Consider the following 22,555-nt stretch of genomic DNA (forward strand, 5'->3'; position numbering starts at 1 on the left):
TGGTGTGCGGTCCTTAGGCCACCTGGGGGTCGTAGAATAGATATATGGCGGTACATGGAGACATCAAAACTCAATGGTAATATTAGTCCTTCTTTGCAGAGGATGAAGAATATATGCTTATGAGTATTCTATTCTTTGTGTTTCTCCACTATAACACCACCACAGAGATGCTATACGTTAGCAAGACCGGCATTTCCCACACAAGGCCTCATAGCTCAGTGGTGAGAGCACTGGTCTCGTAAACCAGGGGTCGTGAGTTCAATTCTCACTGAGGCCTGATAACAGTGACTTCTTAATAAAGCATGTGTTGTTTTGCATATTGTCATTGAAAGTTGGCAACGGGCAAACCTTTGTCAGCTCCTTATAAGAAATGGTGAATTGAATCAAAGTAGGCACACTGTCTTCTTTGTTGGACACCAAGTAACTGTTTTGTAACCAATCAGATCAAATTCTCCCTCCCAGGACCAGCTGGCCCGCAATAACATCAGCATTTTCCCATCCTGATTGGTTGATCAGCGCTATATTGTCAAGTTCAACTAGTAAAACTTGACTGTAGCGATCTGCACACATTGTTTAATAATCAGCACCGCTGGTATTATGTCCTTTACTCGTTTTAGTAAAGTTCATGTTGTATATCGATTCTGAACTGCTCCAGATGTGAGTGACAGTCACATGCTGTTATACTGCGTTTTTTTAGTATTGATGGTTTCTTTAATTGCAGTGTGATAAGTCCGCACAGAAGCTTCAAATAACAAGCAAGTTCCCTGTTGAAAATGTACTTCAAATTACTTTCTCAATGTAACTAATTACAATGGAAAACATTTTAATTAGTTGTCTTAATTTTAAATGAGCTCTCGATTTGCTGGTCACTGTACGTTCCTACCCTCACCTAAGCTCATGAGCTGTGGGTCAGGACCGAAAGAACAAGATTGTGGATACAAGCGGACGAAATTAGTTTCCCCCGTAGGGTGTCTGGACTCTCCCTTGGAGATAGGGTGAGAGGCTCTGTCATCCCTGAGGGGCTCAGAGTCGAGCCGCTAGCCCTCTGCATCGAGAGGAGCCAGATGAAGTGGCTCGCGGATCTGGTTAGGATGCCTCCTAGACGCCTCCCTGGTGAGGTGTACCAGGTGCACGTCCCAGTGGGAGGAGGCCCCGACGATGACCCAGGACACGCTGGAGGGATCATGTCTCGCAGCTGGCCTGGGAAGAGCTGGAGGAAGTGGCTCGGGAAAGGCAAGTCTGTTCTTCCTTGCTAAAGCTGCTGCCCCCGTGACCCGACTCCAGATAATCAGAAGAAAATGGATGGATGGATGGAATTTTGAACAAATGCATCAACAGGACCCTTGGATTGGACCCTCCTCCAAAGAAGTGATTTAAAACCATAGATCATGAACTTGTAATCATACAAATAACTAAATATTTGTTCTTTAAACAAATAATAAACTGATAGAAAATTATGATGAAATTTAAATACAGAATAAAACCAGCTAGCACATCTGCCTCACAGTTCTGAGGATAATAACCAAAAGCAACTGTAATTTAATTTATTATTTTCTCCCAGTAATGTAACAGATTACATGAATTGTGAACTAAATTACATCAAATTACTAAATGTAATTTGTCCAAGAAGTAGGAAATGGGTCAAGGTTACGATTAGAGGGTGGGTTAGGGTTAGTGGGAAACGCTAATGCCGCCACACTTTAGTCACATACTTCTTTTCCCATCTGGAAGCAATAGCGCGTGTTACACGGGGATACAACAGTCAAAGTCATAGAGCAGCGGCGCGTCTCCGTGAACCAGTAATATTGGAGAAGGTCGTGTCCTGCCTGGAAACTTTGTGGGAATCCTAACAACACATTGACAACACCCAAGAGCAAGAGCAGAGGAAGAAGAGCTGCAACGTGGTCAGAATCCACATCATCTTTGTAGCTAAGTACAAATACATAAAAAATGGCTTATGGTGACGCATGCTCAAATCCTTTTCTACCATTTATACATGACATTACACATTAAGAACAAACTGAATCGAAGAATATTCCATTTATTCATCTTCAGTCAAATGACACGGATGACCCACTCACACACTTGGCCACTCAACTGTTTATAGTCAAAGCCTTGAGAACTGGTAAACATTCATTCGCTCTCCGTGTTGTGTTTCCGCATGTGTTCAGCCAAACTGCCCCTATGAGCATAGCTTTCACCACACACTGGGCAACTAAAGGGTATTCCTGTGTGTGTGCTCATGTGCGTCACCACATGTTCCATTTGAGAGAATGTTTTACCACAAGTTGAGCAACTATGGAGTTTTTCTCCTGTGTGTTTACTCATGTGTGATTGCATACTTCCTTTATGAGAGAATGATTTACTGCAAACTGAGCAACGAAAGAGTTTTTCTCCTGTGTGTGTTCTCATGTGTGTTGCCAGATGTGGCTTTTGAGAGAAGAGTTTACCACAAGTTGAGCAACTATAGGGTTTTTCTCCTGTGTGCGTTCTCATGTGTGAGATCAAATGTGGCTTTTGAGAAAAGATTTTACCACAAGTTGAGCAATTATAGGGTTTTTCTCCCGTGTGTCTTCTCATGTGTGTTGCCATAGCAGCCCTATGAGAGAAAGTTCGGCCACAAGTTGAGCAACTATAAGGTTTTTCTCCTGTGTGTTTTCTAAAGTGTGAGTGCATACTTCCTTTTTGAGAAAATGTTTTACCACAAACTGAGCAACTAAAGGGTTTTTCTCCCGTGTGTATTCTCATGTGTAATACCATATATGGCTTTTGAGAGAATGTCTTACCACAATGTGAGCAACTAAAGGGTTTTTCTCCTGTATGCATCCTCATGTGCGCTTGCATACTTCCTTTTTGAGAGAATGTTTTACTGCAAACTGAGCACCTAAACGGCTTTTCTCCTGTGTGGATTCTCACGTGTTCTAGCATTGATCCCCTTTGTGAAAATTCTTTACCACACTGTGAGCAACTATAGGGTTTTCCTCCTGTGTGTGTTCTCATGTGTGTTATCAAAGTCTGTTTTGTAGCAAAGGTTTTACCGCAAACAGAGCAGGTGACAGTTTTTGTACGCATTTGTGAAGTTTTCTTGTTGGCAAGAGTTGACTCAGTTTCAGAGCATTTTGACTGTTTATCGTCACTTTCACATTCTATGTCACTTCTCAAAGGGTCTTCTATGTCATCAGTGTCTGACAGTGGAGCTAAGAGGTTGTCTGGTGGTGCTCCCCCACTGTGGTCTCCATTTGGAGTGTGACGAAGCTGTGACCACTGGAGTGGTCCGTTTTCGTCAGCTTCAATCTTGATAGAGACACCATTCATTGGCAACTTGCTGACCTCAGCCTCCTCCTCTTCCTCCTTCATGTGGGACGGCTGTGGATCCTTCTGCTGCTCCTCCTGCACCAAAATGGAGGCGCAACACTGCGGCTGAGGGGGAAGCTCTTCTGTTGTCATGTGCTGCGGTGAGATGCTGCAATGAAGCTGCGACAACTCATCTTCGCTCTTCACGACGACGACAGTCAGAGGCAAGTTGGTGACATTGCTCTCATCGTCTTCCTGCTTAATGCGGCATGGCAGATGATCCTGTGCTTCCTCTTTAACATGAGGGGGCGTAGATTCTTCTCGGTGCCCAATCAGCTGCTGGACGTCTGCAGGACACAAGTGACACACAATGGAACTTATAAACAGAATCTTGCTTAGGGCTGATGTTATTGAATATTTTTTGAATTTAGTATTCTATCATTTATCCCATTGATTAATCAAGTAATGGGATAAAAATCGATGTTTTAAAGACCCTGTAAAGCAACAACAAAATGTATGTGTGTGAATGTGCTGGAAACACACACTGCCTGACTTTCACATATCAATCAAATATGTTTGTTCGTACAGTATGTGCTCAAGTGTCTGTAATCAGCTATAAAGGCTGAATCATGTGTGCCACTGTGTTCAGTAAACTGCTAACTCCCCTGTAAGTTAACTTAGCTTAAGGGGAGTCACATAGAACACAGAGCGAGGCGCTGACATATTAAACGACCCCACTGCTAGCTTGCTAGCTCATTACCTCACAAGCTAGTGAACGCAATAGTTAACTTTCCCTTACGTGTCTCTGTTGTGTGGCTGGATCGATGCGTGACGCATGGAGAGAGGCTGTGAAGTATTGGACGTACTTAACACCAGTCCACCGTCTGCGAGCCTGCTAGTGGCTACTAGCTACTAGCCGCTAGTAGTTGACTAGCTGGCCAATGCGGTATATGCAGAACTGCATTTGGTAAAACAGGTCTAAGCACTTCTTTTGGTGAATGGCGAAGGGCGCTATGACAAAGCAACCGTAAGACCTTTAAACATCTACAATGTATTTTTTTCTATTCATGCCATCTCTACTTATGCCCACTTCAACCTCTGAAAATATCGGAATGACAGCCCCAATATTATGGATTTTATGGATGTTAAGTGTTTTCCTTATTAAAAGACGTTAAGCTTTTTCTGTATAGTGAATGCCTATGGGGAGGAAATCGCGTAACGCTCATAAAATCAAAAATATTGGGACGATCATTCGAATGTTTTCAGGGGTTGAAGTGGACATAAGTAGAGAAGTCCACATAGAAAATGGTGAATATTGATCACAGTTTTCTGACATTAACGTTTTTTTTTCTACAGAGAGAGAAACGCTTAGCTTCCATAAAATACAAAATACAGGAGCAATTGTTCTGATATTTTCAGAGGTTGAAGTGGGCATTAAGTAGATATGTCCAGACAAATTTTGGTGACAATAGATCACTGTTTTCTTACATTAAGCGATGTTAAGCCTTTTTACATTAAGCGTTTTGGACAGTCCCAACATTGGGGCATTTTCACCGGATTTAAAGATTCATAATCGTTTTAGTATTATCATAGGAAATGATACTATCACTGGATTCGTCTTAAACGGATTTGTCTGCTCATGGTTGTCTCATGTAAACCAACGCCTAATCTTGAAACATTTTACAAACATTCCTGCATGGTGACATATCAGGAACTCTTGTTTTTGATACCGCATCTATTAACTTTAAAAGGCATGCCAAAATCGGACAGTAATTGTCCCCCTAGTGAAATCTCCATAGTCCTAAACTGTACATAACATTCAAGCAAACATTATTTCTCGTATATGACCAATACTAACGCTGAGTCCACAAAACATTTTCTACGCGTTTTGTCCACTTTTTTTTAGCTACAAAAATGTGCAGAGTAGCGAACAGACCTTGGACAATTTGAGTGGAGGAAACTGTGTCCCATTGTGGCCGTTGTCGATCGTTCTCCTCTTTTGCTCGACAAAGTTCCTTTCTTGACATGTTCATGTCTTTTAGAGCGAGTTTACCACTTCGCCGTCGTGCTTTGTCTTTCGTCTGCTCACGGCGACGCCATTAACCGCCTTTTCTTCTTCGGTGGTGGTTTTACAGCTTACAAAGGGTCCATGATGCCGCACGGCCGCCATCTTGCGGCGGTATTTATGGAGGCCCAAAAGTACCCAAATTAAATAAAATTGAATTATTTAATTATTTCAGGCTTTATTTTATTATTTTAACATTTATTTAATAATTGCAACAGTCATTTAATTGTTTCAATATTTATTTTATTATTTAAACATGTATTTAGTTATGTGAATATTAATGTAATTATTTCAAAGTTTCATTATCGTTATTATTGCGGCCAAAGGACGGTCAACCTATTATTAAATCCAAACGTTCACTTCCTTTTTCTTCCCTGTCCTGTGAATGTTTACGTTATTTTCAATTAAAATATGAAAATATATTGTTCATGTGGTATTAGCCTATGCAGACTATTTGTTTATTCTTATTATTCAAAAGATAAAGTCATTAGACATTTCTTAGATTTTTTTAGGACAACAGGACTAGATAAAATAATTTGAAAATCAAAGCTCTTTGGTGTGTTTATTTTTGATTTGTGTGGCTGAACAGTTTAGTCTATAAACCAAAGCAGGAATCATTGCAGATCAATAGATGGCTGTAATGCATTATTACCGCTTGCAAACGCCGTTCAATGCAAAGATCGAGTCCGTACGACACTGCGCATGCGCACACAGCCTCCACAGACGCTGTCAAGAGAGCAGCTGAGACGAGCAGACAAAACGAACAAATGAACTACTTTCCAGAGAGTGACTTAAATTTTAATTACGCGATGGGCTATTAACAAGGGCCACAACAGTTTGGGTGAGTTTCAACTCGTCCTATTATGATTCCGTTTGTATTGTTTATGCGAGTGCCTGCTAGCTAAATGCTAACGTTGTTACACTGAAGAGACGACGCGGCGCAAGTGTAAAACATTATTGATTTGATTGATATTGACAAATGGATTTATTTCTCTTATTACCCGTCTTACAGGTCATTTCATTGCATTGTGTGTGTGAGAGAGCGAGAGCGAAAGGGACCTACCCTACATCCTGAATGAGCTGTTGCACCCCGTTCAAGAAAATCCAGTACGAGTTTGACATTGACAAATTCATGGTATGGCACCATTAATTAACAATTTGCTGTATTTTACATTTGTTTGGAGGTAAAACTGTGATTGTGTTGCTTGTCTCCTACAGACATCCAGGAGCTAGTTGGCCACTAGAGTAACTTCCCCCTCAGCCACAGCGGGGGTGATCACGAAACTTCAAGGAGGATGGCGTCAGCAAGTTACCACTAACTAGCGTCTCTGTGGAGAGTAAAGAAGCCAAAATACAAATCAGCCAAGTTGAGACACTGTGAAGAACACCACTAGACACCCTCTTAGCTCCTATGCCAGACGGTGACGACATGGAAGAACCTTTGAGGAGCAACGCAGAATGTGAAGGTGACGACAAATCGTCGAAATGCTCTAAAATACTTGGCAACAAGGAAATTACACAAACATGAAGAAAACATGTTACCTCCTCAGTTTGTGGTACAATTTTCGCTGCACATCACAAACGCCACAGAACACACATAGGAGAAAAGCTTGTTTGTTGCTTATTGTGTGGTAAAAGATTTTCTTGGAAGGTATGTGTGGTATCAAACATGAGAATACACAGAGGAGAAAAACCTTTAGTCGCTCAGTTTGTGGTAAAAGATGAATTAAATAGCCAAGCATGGTAACAAGTGAGAACGCCCACAGGGGAAAAATCCGTCTATCCGGAACTATTTAACTGCACACATGCGGACACATGATAAAGGGAAAATAAATGTTTTACAGTGGTAGCCCACAATATAGCGATTCCGAAGCGGACCACGTATTGTTTTTATTGAAGAGCCATAAATGCTGTGTTTAGCTGTGCAGCACAGATCGTTGTCATCTTCATCGTACTTTCAGGAGTGGCGCAGATTGTGAAGGTGACAAAATGTCCAAATGCTCTGGAAAGGAAACTTCACGTGTTATCTCCTCAGATTGTGGTAAATGTTTCCCTAAAAGAAACAACATTGATTAGACTCATGAGAAAACACAGAGGAGAAAACCCCTTTGGATGCTCATTTTTTGGGAAAGAATTTGCTCAGAGCCTACCATTGCTAAGACACGAGAATACACACAGGAGGAAAATCCTACATCCAATAGTCTCAGAAGATTATAGTACGCTTAAAGAAAAATTCAAAACGGCGGCGGGACAAATATGGTGGCCACTCTAAACCCAAACATCAACAAGGTAAGGTCATTTTTCATGGTTATATTTTGTTGAGCTATGCATAAAATCATTGTGAGTTCATCGTGACGCGCAAATCTGACAATAATTTGTAAATGTGACGATGTAGTATGCTGCTAAATGACATGGCCTTGGTTCCATTAAAAAATGTTAGTATGTTAGCAAACATTTGCTCAGGGAAAGCATAAGTAAACAAGCTTTTAGCTAACGCTGGTGCATCTTAAAAGCGGTACATTGTCTCAGTGAAATCATTTAGTTTAGTAAATGAATACAGCCATCCATACATAAATGACATGAATTTTTATTTGATGTTTCATGATTTTATTTCCAGAGCGTTTTTTCAAAGAAAACTGGAGTTCCTCAAATTAATTGATGGAGATGAATCAGATTTTGAAAATGTATCCGACGAGGATGATGCCATCCTGGATGCTGATTATCAACAACCAGTAATGGAGCAAAGCAGCAGTAGTACTGATGAGGGCTCCTTTCCACAGCCCACTGACCACAGCAGAGGACATAAATGTCTCCATGATCCACTAATGAAGACCATTATGCAGGTCCTTGAGTTCCGTACGGAAGTAGCTTACGCACTCTTGGCCCAGCATCACATTCACGAGGACTATGGCGAGCTTTCAGAGATGTCAGAGGAAGAAGAATATTCAAATCACGAGAAAAAAATGGCCAGTGACAGCAGTGCCCCACGTCTCAGTCCTCAGGGGGGCAAATGTGTATCTCCCCGAGCAGATCAGCATGTGGAACGCAGCATGCTGCACTGGGAGAACCCAAGTGTGTTGTGTGAGCTGCAAGGTGTTCTTGTGCTTGCGAGCTGATTGCAACTGTTACACAGCTTTTCATTTGTTGATGTATACATGTTCCTCAAGTAAAGGGCAATCCTAGTTTTAATACAAAATGCTTTCAACTGTTGGCAGAATTTCAAATGAGCCATACTGTCGATGTGACTGTCTAAAAGTGGAAGAAATGTCATTTTGTTTTGATTTTTGCACTGTGGTGTTTGAAACATGTTCAAGATGTATTGTGTAAGCCCTATTGATACATGCATATGCTGTGTTCAGGTTGGAAATAAAGAGTTGGGCACTCAGTGACTCAAAGATGACTTTATTGCGTTAAATGGGTATTCAGAAAGCATGTCCTAATGTGGTTATCATTTTTCTGTAAGCTACATCATGTATAGGTTTTTACACTTATTGGGGTTCAAATAAGCCCAAATAGCAAAGAAACATATTGACTAATTCTCAGGGCGTTGAATCGATCGCAAGTGGATTGTTCTGTTTCTATTAGAAGATGTTACGCCTCTCATTCAAGCAGGCTTCATCAGTTTATGCAACAAGACTTACTTAGGACGCACGAGCCAGTCTTTGTGTGGAAAACTCAACTATTTATGCTCCAAGTTAGACCATGGCTCAAAGTTAACTTTTTAGAGCAATTGCCTGAAGGGCAAATTTTTGCTTGCCCGTGGCAAACTGGAGCTTTCCCTGTTAGGTCAAGTGCACTTAAATCTTTGCTATATCTCACAGTTCGGTTTAATCACAGTATCAATCTCACGGTACGGTAGTTATTGCAGTATTGTGGGAAAGCTCATAGTATTACAGGAAGGTTGACCCAACAGGTGGGGCGAAGAGATGAAAAACCTCTCTTTTACTTACTCGCCGAGTCCTTCTCAATTGGCTTTCGTAGTTTCTGTGTTTCCCAACAGGTTTTTGTGAAAAAGACATCTTCACATCATATATTACCGTGCACTTCTATCCCTGTCCATCCAATGTTTACACTCGTATACGGTACCTCCAAAATGCTATTATTGCTGCAGCAAAAATCACGCTATGCTCACAATAACAAAACTTTCCATTGAGAAAGTCTCTTCACATTGAACAGCTTGGTGCACGCTATTTTATTATGCCCCTGGCTGCTAAGGCGCAGAGGCTAAAGTTCTCCGATGTCAACGCATTGTAAGTCACTAGTCATTGCCTCCACGGTCATGAAAAAGGTACACTTCTTACTATGCTTCTTACAAGTGTCACGAAGTGAGGATGAGGGGTGGCTAGGCAAAGACTATCTCAAAGCTATGCTAATTGCTAAGCTATCGTGTCATACAGTACACGCCCGAAGATAGCTGGGATAGGCTCCAGCACGCCCGCGACCCGCATGAGGATAAGCGGAACGGAAGATGAATGAATTAATGAATAAATTTGCATTGTTTCAGCAGCAGTTGTGGATATAGGAAATATAAATATGTAATGTACATAGCATGCAAGAGAAGACCAAGACTATTGTCCATACATAAACTATCCAATTCAATCTATCAATCTTTATTTGGTTGATTGCAAAATGGAGGGCTGAGTTTTAAAAGTTTACGTTTGAGAGCTGGTTAATCTGATTTAATAGTCTTGCTTTTTTGTTTAAACAGAATTGGCAGAGGCGAATTAATCCATAGACACCAATATTTTTGATGATGACACGTTAATTCAGGCTTCAACTGCGTCCGCCATGACAATGTTGATGTAATTAAACATTAAAATATATAACAAAAATTTCGAAGCCATAATTTATTAACGATTATGATTATGTCTATCTCACGATAATGATCTTGACAAAATTGTGAAAATATGGAAATTCAGACAAATTGTGACAAATTGTTCTGAAAGTGATTTTTTTATAGGTTGGCAGCTCTGCTAGTGCGTCCGAACTAAACCTTGTTGTATGAACTGATGAAGCCCGGTCAAATGAGAGCCGAAACGTCTTCTAAGACAAACAGAACAGTCCGGTTGGTATCGATTCATGCGCTGAGAATGAAATGACCTGGATGAATGAGAATATTCACAGTCAGATTTGGAAACACTGATCCAAATTATGCGTTTTCTTGCTTGTCCCCTGCAGACGGCCAGCAGCTGATTGGTCGTGAGGAAGAATTTCCCCCTCGGCTGCAGTGGGGGAACTCCAATTTGGACCAGAAGGATCCACAGTTCATCCGTGTTAAAGCAGAAGTGGAGGCTCCACAGCCGTCTCACATTAAGGTGGAAGAGGAGGAGGCTGTCGTCAGCAAGTTGCCACTGACCGGTGTCTCTGTGAAAAGCGAAGACGAACAACCGGAGTGGTCACAAATGCATCATCAAAGTCCAAGTGGAGACCAATGTGGACGACCACTATCAGAAAACGTTTTAGCTCCGTTATCAGACAGTGATGACATGGAAGGACCTTTGAGGAGCAATGCAGACTGTGAAGCTGACGACAAACATACGAAATGCTCTGAAAAACAAAGAACTTTTGGCCACAAGGAAACTTCACAAATGCGTAAGAAATGTGTTACCTGCTCAGTTTGTGGTAAAAGTTTTACGAAAAAATCAACATTGAATAGACACATGAGAACACACACAGGAGAAAAACCCTTCAGTTGCTCGGTTTGTGGTACAGCATTCTCTAGAAAACAAAGTATGGTAACACATATGAGAACACACACTGGAGAAACCCCCTTTTGTTGCTCAGTTTGTGGTAAAAGTTGTGTTACAAAACAAACTTTGACAACGCACATGAGAACGCACACAGGAGAAAAACCTTATAGTTGCTCCTTTTGTGGTAAAGAATTTGCTCGAAGTGGACCAATGCTAAGACACATGAGAATACACACAGGAGAAAAGCCCTTTAGTTGCTCAGTTTGCAGTAAAACATTCTCTCAAAAGGGAAGTATGCAAGCGCACATGAGAACACACACAGGAGAAAAACCCTTTTGTTGCTCAACTTGTGGCAAAACATTCTCTCAAAAGGAAAACATGGTAACACACATGAGAACACACACAGGAGAAAAACCGTTTAGTTGCTCAGTTTGCGGTAAAACATTCTCTCAAAAAGGAAGTATGGAATCACACATGAGAGGACACACAGGTGTAAAACCCTTTACTTGCTTAACTTGTAGTAAAGTTTTTTCTAAAAAGCCACATCTGGTATCACACATGAGAACACACACGGGAGAAAAACCCTTTAGTTGCTCGTTGTGTGGCGAACGCTATGCTCACAGGGCCAGTTTGACTGAACACAAGCGGAAACACAACACAGAGAGAGAATAAATGTTTTCCTGCCCAGTTGTTCTCAGGGCTTCAACTAAAAAGTGATGAGTGGCTGAGTGTGTGACACAAGATCAGGGCATCTATAATATCTTATTCAAGAGTGAAGATAAATAAATGGGATAAAATTCGTATCTTTTTTTTTTTTTTGTCCCATAATGTCAACATCAGTTTAAAAGGTGCTGCCTCCCATAAAAAGCTACAACAGGCATTTGTATCAGACAAAACCAGGGCTGCTTTATGAACTCATGCAAAACAACTTTGTCTTAAAAGCATTTAATATTGTCTTACTCTTATTCAATGTGAGCAGACCTTTTGCTCATAATAGTTTTATACAATTTTTTTTACACTTTTGTAATGTTTAAATAACAAAGCTTTTACTTTTTATCTGTTTCACTTATTTAAGTTTTCTTAAAACATTTTTAATTGCAACATAGAGAGTTGTGACTAATTCTAAGTACTATGCAGCCTTTCAACACACCTTTAACCAAAATATCAAAAATAATATGAAGTAACCTAAAATAAAATAATAAAATAAAAGTTGTTCCTCCTCCAAGATCCTGGCTGTAGATAAATAAAACATTTTTAGACATGGATATCATCTTAATATTACAGTGGAAATCTAATTGAAATCGCGTTGTTTCAATATTTCTGATAATTGAAATACTGTACTATTGAAATTCTGTTCTATGTTCAGAATTGTAACGCTGTTTCAATATTAAAAAACGATGTGGAATCAATATCAAATTTCAATACTGATTCAATGACTTATTGTTGAAAAAAAATAACGTTGGCTCAACATACTTTGTAGATTCAATAACTTCTTGTTGTCTGGGAAATGATCACAAACTGCTAATCTCACTTCTAGGCTCGTTGTCTTTAGCTGATTGATTGTTGAGGTTCAACAATTAGACCATCCATATATGTCCCAGGCAAAACGCTCTGTCGAGCGGGCTCAGGAACAGGATTTCCAAATGTGGTGCCTTCATCGACCACATTCAGCAACATACAGTACACGCACCACTGAATGTATACGAGGTCACGTCGGGGAAGCTCATTAAATAAAACGTGTGCTAATTCCACGGCCATGTTTTTAATTCAGCTTGTATTAAGTTCTGTCCCTTTAAGAAGATCCCGGTCGCCTATGACACTGCGCATGCGCGTACAGCCTGCAGGCACAAACGAGACAAGCGGAAAATGAACGAATACGGGAGTTATTTAGCTCCTCAAAGTTATTACTACGTGGTTGGTTATTAACAAGGACCACACGCAATCAGTTTTGGTGAGTTTCCACTTTTCCTAATATGAATCCGTTTGTAATAGTTTACGCGTTCGCTTGCGAGCAAATGCTAATGTTGGCAGAACTGTGTGAAGGCGACGCAGAGTGTAAAACGTCATTGATTTGATTTATATTGACATATTGACGTATTTCTCTCACGACCTGTCGTGCAGGGCAGTGTTCCCATTGTGTTGTTGTTTCCCGTATGAAGTCGGGACCTGAGGAGGCGCTTATGTGTGAGGGGCCTACACGAATGCGGAGAAAACAAAGTCTGGATAGTGACAGGAGAGGGCGCCATATTGTCACCCAATGACCTAACGTCACGATGCAATACATTTCAAAACTTGCCCATATGTAACGTATTACACCCCCAACCCCGCCCACCCCGCAGAAACCTAGCAATATGTCGTTAGCCTAATGGGATAATTGACCAAGTCATTATTAACTTACTGTCATAATAATATCAGGGTATATAATAGGGTTAAGCACACACAGAGGTCGTCGTTCTGGTTTTTTTTTTTTTAGTTAACAATGCATGCGCGCAGCTTGTCTTGTATGTTTGCAACAGCCTACAGCCACACACAAAAAAAGATTTTTGCTAAAAATTGCCAAAAATCCACTTTAAAAAAAGGCCCAACACTAACCTAGGCTGGCGGCACGGTGGCCGACTGGTTAGAGCGTCAGCCTCACAGTTCTGAGGACCCAGGTTCAATCCCCGGCCCCGACTGTGTGGAGTTTGCATGTTCTCCCCGTGCCTGCGTGGGTTTTCTCCGGGCACTCCGGTTTCCTCCCACATCCCAAAAACATGCATTAATTGGAGACTCTAAATTGCCCGTAGGTGTGACTGTGAGTGCGAATGGTTGTTTGTTTGTATGTGCCCTGCGATTGGCTGGCAACCAGTTCAGGGTGTAGCCTGCCTCCTGCCCGATGACAGCTGGGATAGGCTCCAGCACGCCCGCGACCCTAGTGAGGAGAAGCGGCTCAGGAAATGGATGGATGGATGGACTAACCTAGGCTAATGCAAGAAAATGGTGGGATTGGGGACCTTGGTTGACAACGTGTTGTCCACGAGCCCCGTGGATTTAACCAATGACAGAGCAGTATGGCCAGTTCAAAGAGTGTCCAAACGTTGGGCCTAAACACACGCCCAGGGGTGGAATTGCCAGTAGGGAATTACTCCTCGATCAGACGATGACAATGGAGTTTTTGTTAGAAAAAATATTATCGACTGTGTAGCTGTAGTTATCGTCACAAAATTGACTTGTGTCCTGCAGACATTCCGCTGACGTCAGCAGGTTACCACTGACTGGAGAGTGACGAAGACGAACAATAACTTCATCATCACAGTCAGGGACTACAATGGAAGAACCTTTGAGGAGTGATGCAGACTGTGAAGGTAACGGAAAAAGGTTGAAATGCTTGCGTTAAAAAAAAAAAAAAAAAAAAACGTACCCTGCTGAGTTTGTGATAAAGGTTTTGCTAAACATTCTAGACACATTAGAGAACATTTCAGCATTAAAGCCTCTCTTTGCTCATTTTGTGATAAAACATACTCACGAAAGGTACGTGGAGCGTACACACAGGAAGAAAATTTGACTGCTCGGTTTGTGGTAAAAGATTCATTCACTAGTCAAGTGTGGTAACACACGTTAGAAGACACAGTAGAAATAACCTTTAGTTATTCGGTTTGTGGTGAAAGCTATGCTCATAGAAACAGATTGTCTTCACACATGCGGACATAATAAAGCGAGAATAGACGTTTTCAGTAGTCCGCCTTCATAGCATGACTTCTGAAGCAGACCACAATGGTTTTATTGACTATTACCATTTGATTCATTGATTGTAGACTATGGCGTGATTGACTGACGATTATTTACTATTATTAATGCATGTTCTCAAAATGTGAACATTTTGTATAAGAGATACAAAAGCATTATAAAACACATGTACTAACTGCCATTTCTGATTAATATTTGATATGAAAATAAGCTTTGCACTGCTTGGCTCACTGTTCTCATTAATTTGACTCTGGCGTGTGACCGCGCTGGTAGTGTCCTCACTTAATGTCTATTCGCTTGTACAACTGACGGCTGTAAACAAGTAGTACTTACTAGATGCTCCAATTTCCTCGCTCACCATTCTCCAGGCCGGCTCATTTTTCAGCAGGAGTTATCATAAAGTTCCGGGGGCCCACGAATCATGACGATCGTTTTATCCGCCATTGTTTCAGGATGCTGTGAGCGACACAAGATATTCTTGATGCCGACTGGTTGTCGCGACGCAGCGTCACGCAAATTTGAGTTGAGTGGGCCGGTGCTTGAATAGTGATTAGCGAGTCTACGTCACAAGGACGCTAAATTCAGATCCGCTCGTTTTGCAAGCGGTTTGGCTTTCAAAGGCTTTCACATATAAGCGACAAACAGCATCGATGTCAACCTGAAGCCATCTCACAAACACATTTTGACTTATGTTATGCATAAAACAGTAGAAAAAAATTGGATTTTGATGGCATGGGACCTTTAACTAAATCACCACCGACTATCTACTCTGATTGTTGTTAGCTGCTTAGCTCACTTATCTCAAACTGTGCATGTTTCCCAAAGATAACAGGGCTGAGAAAGCAGTGGGAATCATGTCGTTTATTTAAGCACGCCTGTATGTGTAAATATGATACAATGGTATCACTTTAGCTGTAAGTTCATTTTAACTAGTGAGCATAACAAACAGACGGCGGACTAAACTAAACAGGCCCAGATGTCACACTACGTAAATTGAGACAATATCGTCATCATTATTTCAGGACACTTGACCCCTGCATACTTGCAGTTAGATTTTATTCCCCCCCCTCCCAAAAAAATATTTTCAATATTTTTGGAATTTTTTTCAGTTTTCTCTTTTTTTGGGGGGGGGAAACCAACCCCGAAAACACTTATTGGTGGTTCATCTCCTCTTATTTGAAAATGTTTGGGCTTAAAAAAAAGTGTTCAATGTAATTACAATCGGCATCAATTATCCACAGATTTTTGCTATTCGCTGTCTGGCTGGGTCCCTATTGCCCGCGAATAGCGGGAGTCCACTGTTTATAAACTTATTGTGACTTTTTTGGGGGGGGAGGTGGTGTGCCGTGTGGTTTTTCTGATGGGAAATATGTGCCTTGGCTCAATAAAGGCCACGCTGACATAAACTGTGTTTGTGTTTCTTATGGCCTGCAGACGTTCAGCACCTGATTGGTCATCAGGAAGAACTTCCCCCTCAACCACGGTGGGGGACCTCCAGTGTGGAGCAAGATGATCCACAGGCCCCACATGTTAAAGAGGAAGAGGAGGCTCTACAGCCGCCCCAGATTAAGGAGGAAGAGGAGGAGACTGACGTCAGCAATTTGCCACTGGCTTGTGTCTCTGTGAAAAACGAAGACGAAGACAAGAAACCGGAGTGGTCGAAATTTCATATTCAAAGTCCAAATGGTGACCACTGTGGGGGCCCACCGTCAGACAACCTCTTAGGTCCACTGTCAGACAGTGGGGACACAGAAGAACACAGTGTAGATGATCACAAACCAACCAACTGCTCTGAAATGCAATCAACTCTCCACAAAGAAACTTCACAAAGGCGTAAAAAACGTGTTACCTGCTCAGTTTGTGGTAAAACTTTTGCCACTAAGCAAACTTTGGTAACACACATGAGAACACACACAGGAGAAAAACCCTTTAGTTGCTCATTTTGCGGTAAAGAATTTTCTCAAAAGGGACCAATGATACGACACATGAGAGTACACACAGGGGAAAAACCTTTCAGCTGCTCAGTTTGCAGGAAAACATTCTCTCAAAAAGGAAGTATAGAATTACACATGAGAACACACACAGGAGAAAAACCCTTTAGTTGCTCTGCTTGTGGCAAAACATTCTCTCAAAAAGAAAATATGATAACACACATGAGAAAACACACCGGGGAAAAACCCTTTCGCTGCTCAGATTGCGGTAAATCGTTCTCTCGAAAGGAACATGTGGCAACACACATGAGAACACACACAGGAGGAATACCCTTTACTTGTTCAGTGTGTGGAGAAAGCTATGGTCATAGGGCCAGTTTGACTGAGCACATGCAGAAACACAACACAGAGAGCTAATAAATGTTTTCATTTTAGGACTTGGACTAACTAAAAAGTGACGAGTGGCAATGTGTGTCACAGAAGACTTGGATATACAGGGTGATTGAAAAGTAACTCCTTATTTTAAAATACGTATAATTTATTCATATGTTGTAATATTTTTCTCAATTTTTTTGTGTATGTTCCATGATTGAAGGAGCAAGTCCATTCTACCAAACCAACGATTTTGGAAGAACACGCAGCACCACATATTGACAGAAAAAATGGAATTGTTGACATTTTTGCAGATTTATTCAAAAAGAAAAACTGAAATATCACACAGCCTTAAGTATTCAGACCCTTTGCTCAGTATTTAGTAGAAGCCCCCTTTTGAGCTAATACAGCCATGAGTCTTTTTGGGAATGATGCAGCAAGTTCTTCACACCTGGATTTGAGGATCATCTGCCATTCCTACTTGCAGATCCTCTCCAGTTCTGTCAGGTTGGATGGTGAACGTTGGTGGGCAGCCATTTTCAGGTCTCTCCAGAGATGCTCAATTGGGTTTAAGTCAGGGCTCTGGCTGGGCCATTCAAGAACAGTCACAGAGTTGTTCTGAAGCCAGTCCTTTGTTATTTTAGCAGTGTGCTTAGGGTCATTGTCTTCTTGGAAGGTGAACCTTCGGCCCAGTGTGAGGTTCTGAGCACTCTGGAGAAGGTTTTCGTCCAGGATATCCCTGTACTTGGCCGCATTCATCTTTTCTTCGATTGCAACCAGTCGTCCTGTCCCTGCAGCTGAAACACCCCCACAGCATGATGCTGCCACCACCATGCTTCACTGTTGGGACTGTATTGGACAGGTGATGAGCAGTTCCTGGTTTTCTCCACACATGCCACTTAGAATTAAGGACAACAATTTTTATCTTGGTGTCATTAGACCAGAGAATCTTATTTCTCACCACCTTGGAGTCCTTCAGATGTTTTTTTAGCAAACTCCATGTGGGCTTTCATGTGTCTTGCACTGAGGAGAGGCTTCCGTCGGGCCAGTCTGCCATAAAGCCCCGACTGGTGGAGGGCTGCAATGATGGTTGACTTTCTAGAACTTTCTCCCATCTCCCAATTGCATCTCTAGAGCTCAGCCACAGTGATATTTGGGTTCTTCTTTACCTCTCACCTTGGCTCTTCTCCCCTAATTGCTCAGTTTGGCCGGACGGCCAGCTCTACGAAGGCTTCTGGTCGTCTCAAACGTCTTCCATTTAAGGATTATGGAGGCCACTGCTCACACTGAAATAATTTTTTTTTACATCTCGGGGGTCACATCCACACATCCAACATTAGTTGACAGAATGAATGTGGTGTCTTTATCACCCCTATTCAGCAGCGTACAGTATACGCACCAATACTGGGTCACATCGGGGAAGCTCAGAACACAGACGCACAGATTCACTGTCTATGGTGGAGAGCTTCAAGAAATAGAATCAGGGAGGACTTGTTCACTGAAATACAGCACAGTTTGTTCAGCCTTCACGGGGGTAGCTTTGAGGTTCAATTGTGCTGGGTGCACAGCACAGGCAGGGGTGAAGGGGAATGAGGTCGCTGATGACTTAGCAAAAAAAAGGTCCTTAGGCATTAATTCTGATACGTGTGAGCGATGCAGTGTAAAAGAAAATATGAATAATAAAAAAAAATAAGCGTGGATCATGTAATTATGTTTTTCTTAAAGTTTACATCAGCGAGAGAGAGGCTGCTGAGTTGTGTGAGCAGCACAACGTGAGTGGACGTTTGGTGGAATACTTGGGGCAGAGGGAGTTGGGGATAAGATTAAATGTGTGAGGAAAACCATTATTTTTTGGAGGGAAACCAAATTAATGAGTAGTAAAGGTGGGGACGAGTGTTACACACTATTTTGTACAGTAGGTGGCGGTATGCACCGTACCATTGCTTTCAATCCACCAATATATGAAAGAAGTAGAAGAAGACAAAACAACACTGCGCACGCGCACACGGCATAAACTAGACGAGCAGAAAACTAAATTAACGATTTCCCAAAGAGTGGTGTAGCACCTCAAAGTCATTATTAAGTGGTTGGTTATTAACAAGGGACATATCTAATTAAGCCACATAAGTTTTGGTGAGTTTCAATTTGTCCTAATAGTAATCCGTTTGTAATGGTTTACGCCTTTGCATACAACCTGATGCTAGTTGGTATAACTGTGTAACGCAGCGTGTCAAACTTCATCGATTTGATTTATATTGACATATTGATTTATTTCTCTACGTACCAATGTTACTAAAATTTTCAACGCGTTTTTCTTGGCCCGCCGTTGAATTCATTTACCCAATTTCCGGAAACAAAAAAAAGAAAAGAAAATGGCGGCGGTTTTTCTTTTCTTTCTTTCTTTTTTTTAGTAACACACCTATCGATTGACCTGTCGTAAAGCTCTTTGTTCCCCTTGTGTTATTGTTCCCGTTTGAAGTCGGCCCTAATAGCATAATTGCCCAAGTCATTTTTAGCATACTGTCATAATAATACCAATAAAAATTACCAATATACTTCTTAAAACATTTTGGTTTTTTTCTTTATGCATGTGTAGATTGTCAGCAATCCAGGTTATATCACAAGATATGATTAATAAAATACAGTGCCCCTAAAGCAGGGGTTTCAAACTCATTTTTGTTGTGGGCCACATAGTTACGGTGTCCCTCAGAGGGCCGCCCCAAGATGACTGAGAAACCATGTAATTGTTTAATCGCCTCATCATATTATTGCATACTGTTTACTCTACAAAACAATTTGTTGGATAACTAGTTTGAAATCACAAGTCTAGGATAATAATTTGTTCAACTCTTTTTCAGTTTACTGTAAAGGGTGCTTAATAAATCTCACCATAATTATTTATTACAAACCTTATGACAATTGGAAGTTTTGGTACAGATTTTAGCAAGAATAATGGAAGTTGGCACACATGATTTGCTTTCGCTGGTCATATTATGTGGCAGGCCGGATCTGGCCCCCAGGGCTTGAGTTTAACACCTACACACACACACACATATATATATATATATATATATATATATATATATATAGAGAGAGAGAGAGAGAGAGAGAGAGAGAGAGAGAGAGAGAGAGAGAGAGAGAGAGAGAGAGAGAGAGAGAGAGAGAGAGAGAGAGAGAGAGAGAGAGCTGTGCATCGATCTAAATATTTTTCAGAAAATTATTTAGGAATGGGCTAATTCCTTTATTACATTATTTTTGTACTTGGTCGCATTCATCTTTTCTTCGATTGCAACCAGTCGTCCTGTCCCTGCAGCTGAAAAAAAAACCCACAGCATGATGCTACCATCACCATGCTTCACTGTTGGGACTGTATTGGACAGGTGATGAGCAGTGCCTGGTTTTCTCCACACATATCGCTTAGAATTAAGGCCAAAAAGTTCTATCTTGCTCTCATCAGACCAGAGAATCTTATTTCTCACCATCTTGGAGTCCTTCAGGTGTTTTTTTTTTTTTTTAGCAAACTCCATGAGGGCTTTCATGTGTCTTGCACTGAGGAGATGCTACCGTCGGGGCACTCTGACATAAAGCCCCGATTGGTGGAGGGCTGCAGTGACTTTCTAGAACTTTCTCCCATCTCCCGACTGTATCTCTGGAGCTCAGCCACAGTGATATTTGGGTTCTTCTTTACCTCTCTCACCAAGGCTCTTCTCCCCCAGTTGCTCAGTTTGGCCGGACGGTCAGCTCTAGGAAGGGTTGTGATCGTCCCAAACGTCTTCCATTTCAGGATTATGGAGGCCACTGTGCTCTTAGGAACCTTAAGTGCAGCAGAATTTTTTTTGTAACCTTGGCCAGTTCTGTGCTTTGCCACAATTCTGTCTCTGAGCTCTTCAGGCAGTTCCTTTGACCTCATGATTCTCATTTGCTCTGACATGCACTGTGAGCTGTAGGGTCTTATATAGACAGGTGTGTGGCTTTCCTAATCAAGTCCAATAAGTATAATCAAACACAGCTGGACTCCAATGAAGGCGTAGAACCGTCTCAAGGATGCTCAAAAGAAATGGACGACACCAGAGTTAAATATATGAGTGTCACAGCAAAGGGTCTGAATATTTATGGCTGTGTGATATTTGAGTTTTTCTTTTTTAATAAATCTGCAAAATTTCAACAATTCTGTTGTTTTTCCTGTCAATATGGGGTGCTGTGTTTACATTGTTTAAAAAAAAATAAAAATAAAAAAAAACTTCAATGATTTCAGCAAACGGCTGCAATATAAAAAAAAGAGTGAAAAATGTAAGGGGTCTCAATACTTTCCGTACCCACTGTATTTTGACTTTGGTTTGGTGGTGTGCCATGAGTTTTTTCAAATGTAAAATATGTGCCGAGGCTCATTAAAATCTGGGAAAGACTGACAAAAACTGTTGTGTTTCTTATAGCCTGCAGACATGCAGCAAGAGCCACAGCCCTCCCATGTTAAAGAGGAAGAGGAGGATCTACAGCCAACCCACATTAAGGAGGAGGAGAAGGAGACTGATGTCAGCAACTTGCTTCTGACTGGTGTCTTTGTGAAAAACGAAGACGAAGACCAGAAACCGGAGTGGTCACAGTTTCATAGTCACAGTCCAAATGGAGACCACTATGGAGGACCACCTTCAGACCATCTCTTAGGTCCACTGTCAGACAGTGCGGAAACAGAAGAAACTTTGAGGAACAACACAGACTATGAAAATGATGACAAACCGACCAACTGCTCTGAAATGGAATCAACTCTCAACAAGGAAACTTCACAAATGTGTAAAAATCATCGTGTTACCTGCTCAGTTTGTAGGAAAACCTTTGCTACAAAACAAACTTTGAGGACACACACGAGAAGACACACAAGAGAAAAACCCTTTAGTTGCTCATTTTGTGGTAAAGAATTTTTTCAAAAGGGACCAATGCTACGACACACGAGAGTACACACAGGAGAAAAACCATTTAGTTGCCAAGTTTGCAAGAAAACATTCTCTCAAAAAGGAAGTATACAATTACACATGAGAACACACACTGGAGAAAAACCCTTCAGTTGCTCAATTTGTGGCCAAACATTCTCTCACAAAGAAAATTTGGTAACACATACGAGAAAACACACAGGGGAAAAACCCTTTCACTGCCCAGATTGTGGTAAAACGTTCACTCGGAAAGTACATGTGGCAAAACACATGAAAAAAATACACACAGGAGAAATACCTTTCAGTTGCTCAGTTTGTGGAGAAAGCTATGGTCGTAGGGCCAGTTTGACTGAACACATGCGGAAACACAACAGTGAGACCGAATAAATGTTTTCCTGTTAGGACTTGGACTAAAAAGTGACAAGTGGCTATGTGTCACGTTGGATTGGGACATAGATGTCATTCAAGACTGAAGATAAATCAAAATTAATTTTTCCATTCATCTTGTTCTCAAGAGGCAAATATCACGTGTAAAGTGCACAAAACCAG

General features: G+C 41.3%; 3 protein-coding genes and 1 non-coding gene across 10 annotated transcripts; 3 read left to right on the forward strand and 1 right to left on the reverse strand.

Annotated features, from left to right (window-relative positions):
• The first annotated feature begins 204 nt into the window (after positions 1-204).
• Positions 205-277, forward strand: trnat-cgu (transfer RNA threonine (anticodon CGU)). Its single transcript has one exon. It is a non-coding gene; the product is annotated as a tRNA-Thr (tRNA).
• Positions 278-1,530: 1,253 nt separating this feature from the next.
• On the reverse strand, positions 1,531-5,440 carry LOC133475758 (zinc finger protein OZF-like). Its single transcript, XM_061769146.1, has 2 exons — positions 5,231-5,440; positions 1,531-3,641 (listed from the first exon to the last, which is right to left on the reverse strand). The coding sequence occupies exons 1-2, from the start codon at positions 5,325-5,327 to the stop codon at positions 2,134-2,136; spliced, it is 1,605 nt and encodes a 534-aa protein (XP_061625130.1). The 5' UTR covers positions 5,328-5,440; the 3' UTR covers positions 1,531-2,133.
• A 572-nt stretch (positions 5,441-6,012) lies between these two features.
• On the forward strand, positions 6,013-11,850 carry LOC133475778 (oocyte zinc finger protein XlCOF6.1-like). Of its 3 annotated transcripts, none has more exons than XM_061769187.1 (4): positions 6,013-6,200; positions 6,372-6,494; positions 6,578-6,825; positions 10,538-11,850. In XM_061769187.1, exons 3-4 carry the CDS (start codon positions 6,771-6,773, stop codon positions 11,719-11,721), a joined length of 1,239 nt encoding a protein of 412 aa, XP_061625171.1. In that variant the 5' UTR covers positions 6,013-6,200; positions 6,372-6,494; positions 6,578-6,770; the 3' UTR covers positions 11,722-11,850. The 3 variants fall into 3 exon arrangements, 1 of the variants encoding a protein (XP_061625171.1); XR_009787927.1 differs by lacking the exon at positions 10,538-11,850 and adding an exon at positions 7,977-8,748 and having other exon boundaries at positions 6,024-6,200; positions 6,578-7,648; XR_009787926.1 differs by lacking the exon at positions 10,538-11,850 and adding an exon at positions 7,977-8,748 and having other exon boundaries at positions 6,041-6,200.
• Positions 11,851-12,859: 1,009 nt separating this feature from the next.
• On the forward strand, positions 12,860-21,651 carry LOC133475812 (gastrula zinc finger protein XlCGF7.1-like). Of its 5 annotated transcripts, none has more exons than XR_009787932.1 (4): positions 12,860-13,000; positions 14,272-14,393; positions 16,210-17,204; positions 21,512-21,651. XR_009787932.1 is itself a non-coding variant. In XM_061769246.1 (3 exons), exons 2-3 carry the CDS (start codon positions 14,357-14,359, stop codon positions 17,121-17,123), a joined length of 951 nt encoding a protein of 316 aa, XP_061625230.1. In that variant the 5' UTR covers positions 12,860-13,000; positions 14,272-14,356; the 3' UTR covers positions 17,124-18,776. The 5 variants fall into 5 exon arrangements, 1 of the variants encoding a protein (XP_061625230.1); XR_009787929.1 differs by having other exon boundaries at positions 16,210-17,215; positions 21,512-21,649; XR_009787930.1 differs by lacking the exon at positions 21,512-21,651 and adding an exon at positions 17,302-18,776 and having other exon boundaries at positions 16,210-17,215.
• The last annotated feature ends 904 nt before the right edge of the window (positions 21,652-22,555 follow it).

Source organism: Phyllopteryx taeniolatus, chromosome 3 (assembly GCF_024500385.1).
Source record: "Phyllopteryx taeniolatus isolate TA_2022b chromosome 3, UOR_Ptae_1.2, whole genome shotgun sequence".
NCBI classification, from domain to species: domain Eukaryota; kingdom Metazoa; phylum Chordata; class Actinopteri; order Syngnathiformes; family Syngnathidae; genus Phyllopteryx; species Phyllopteryx taeniolatus.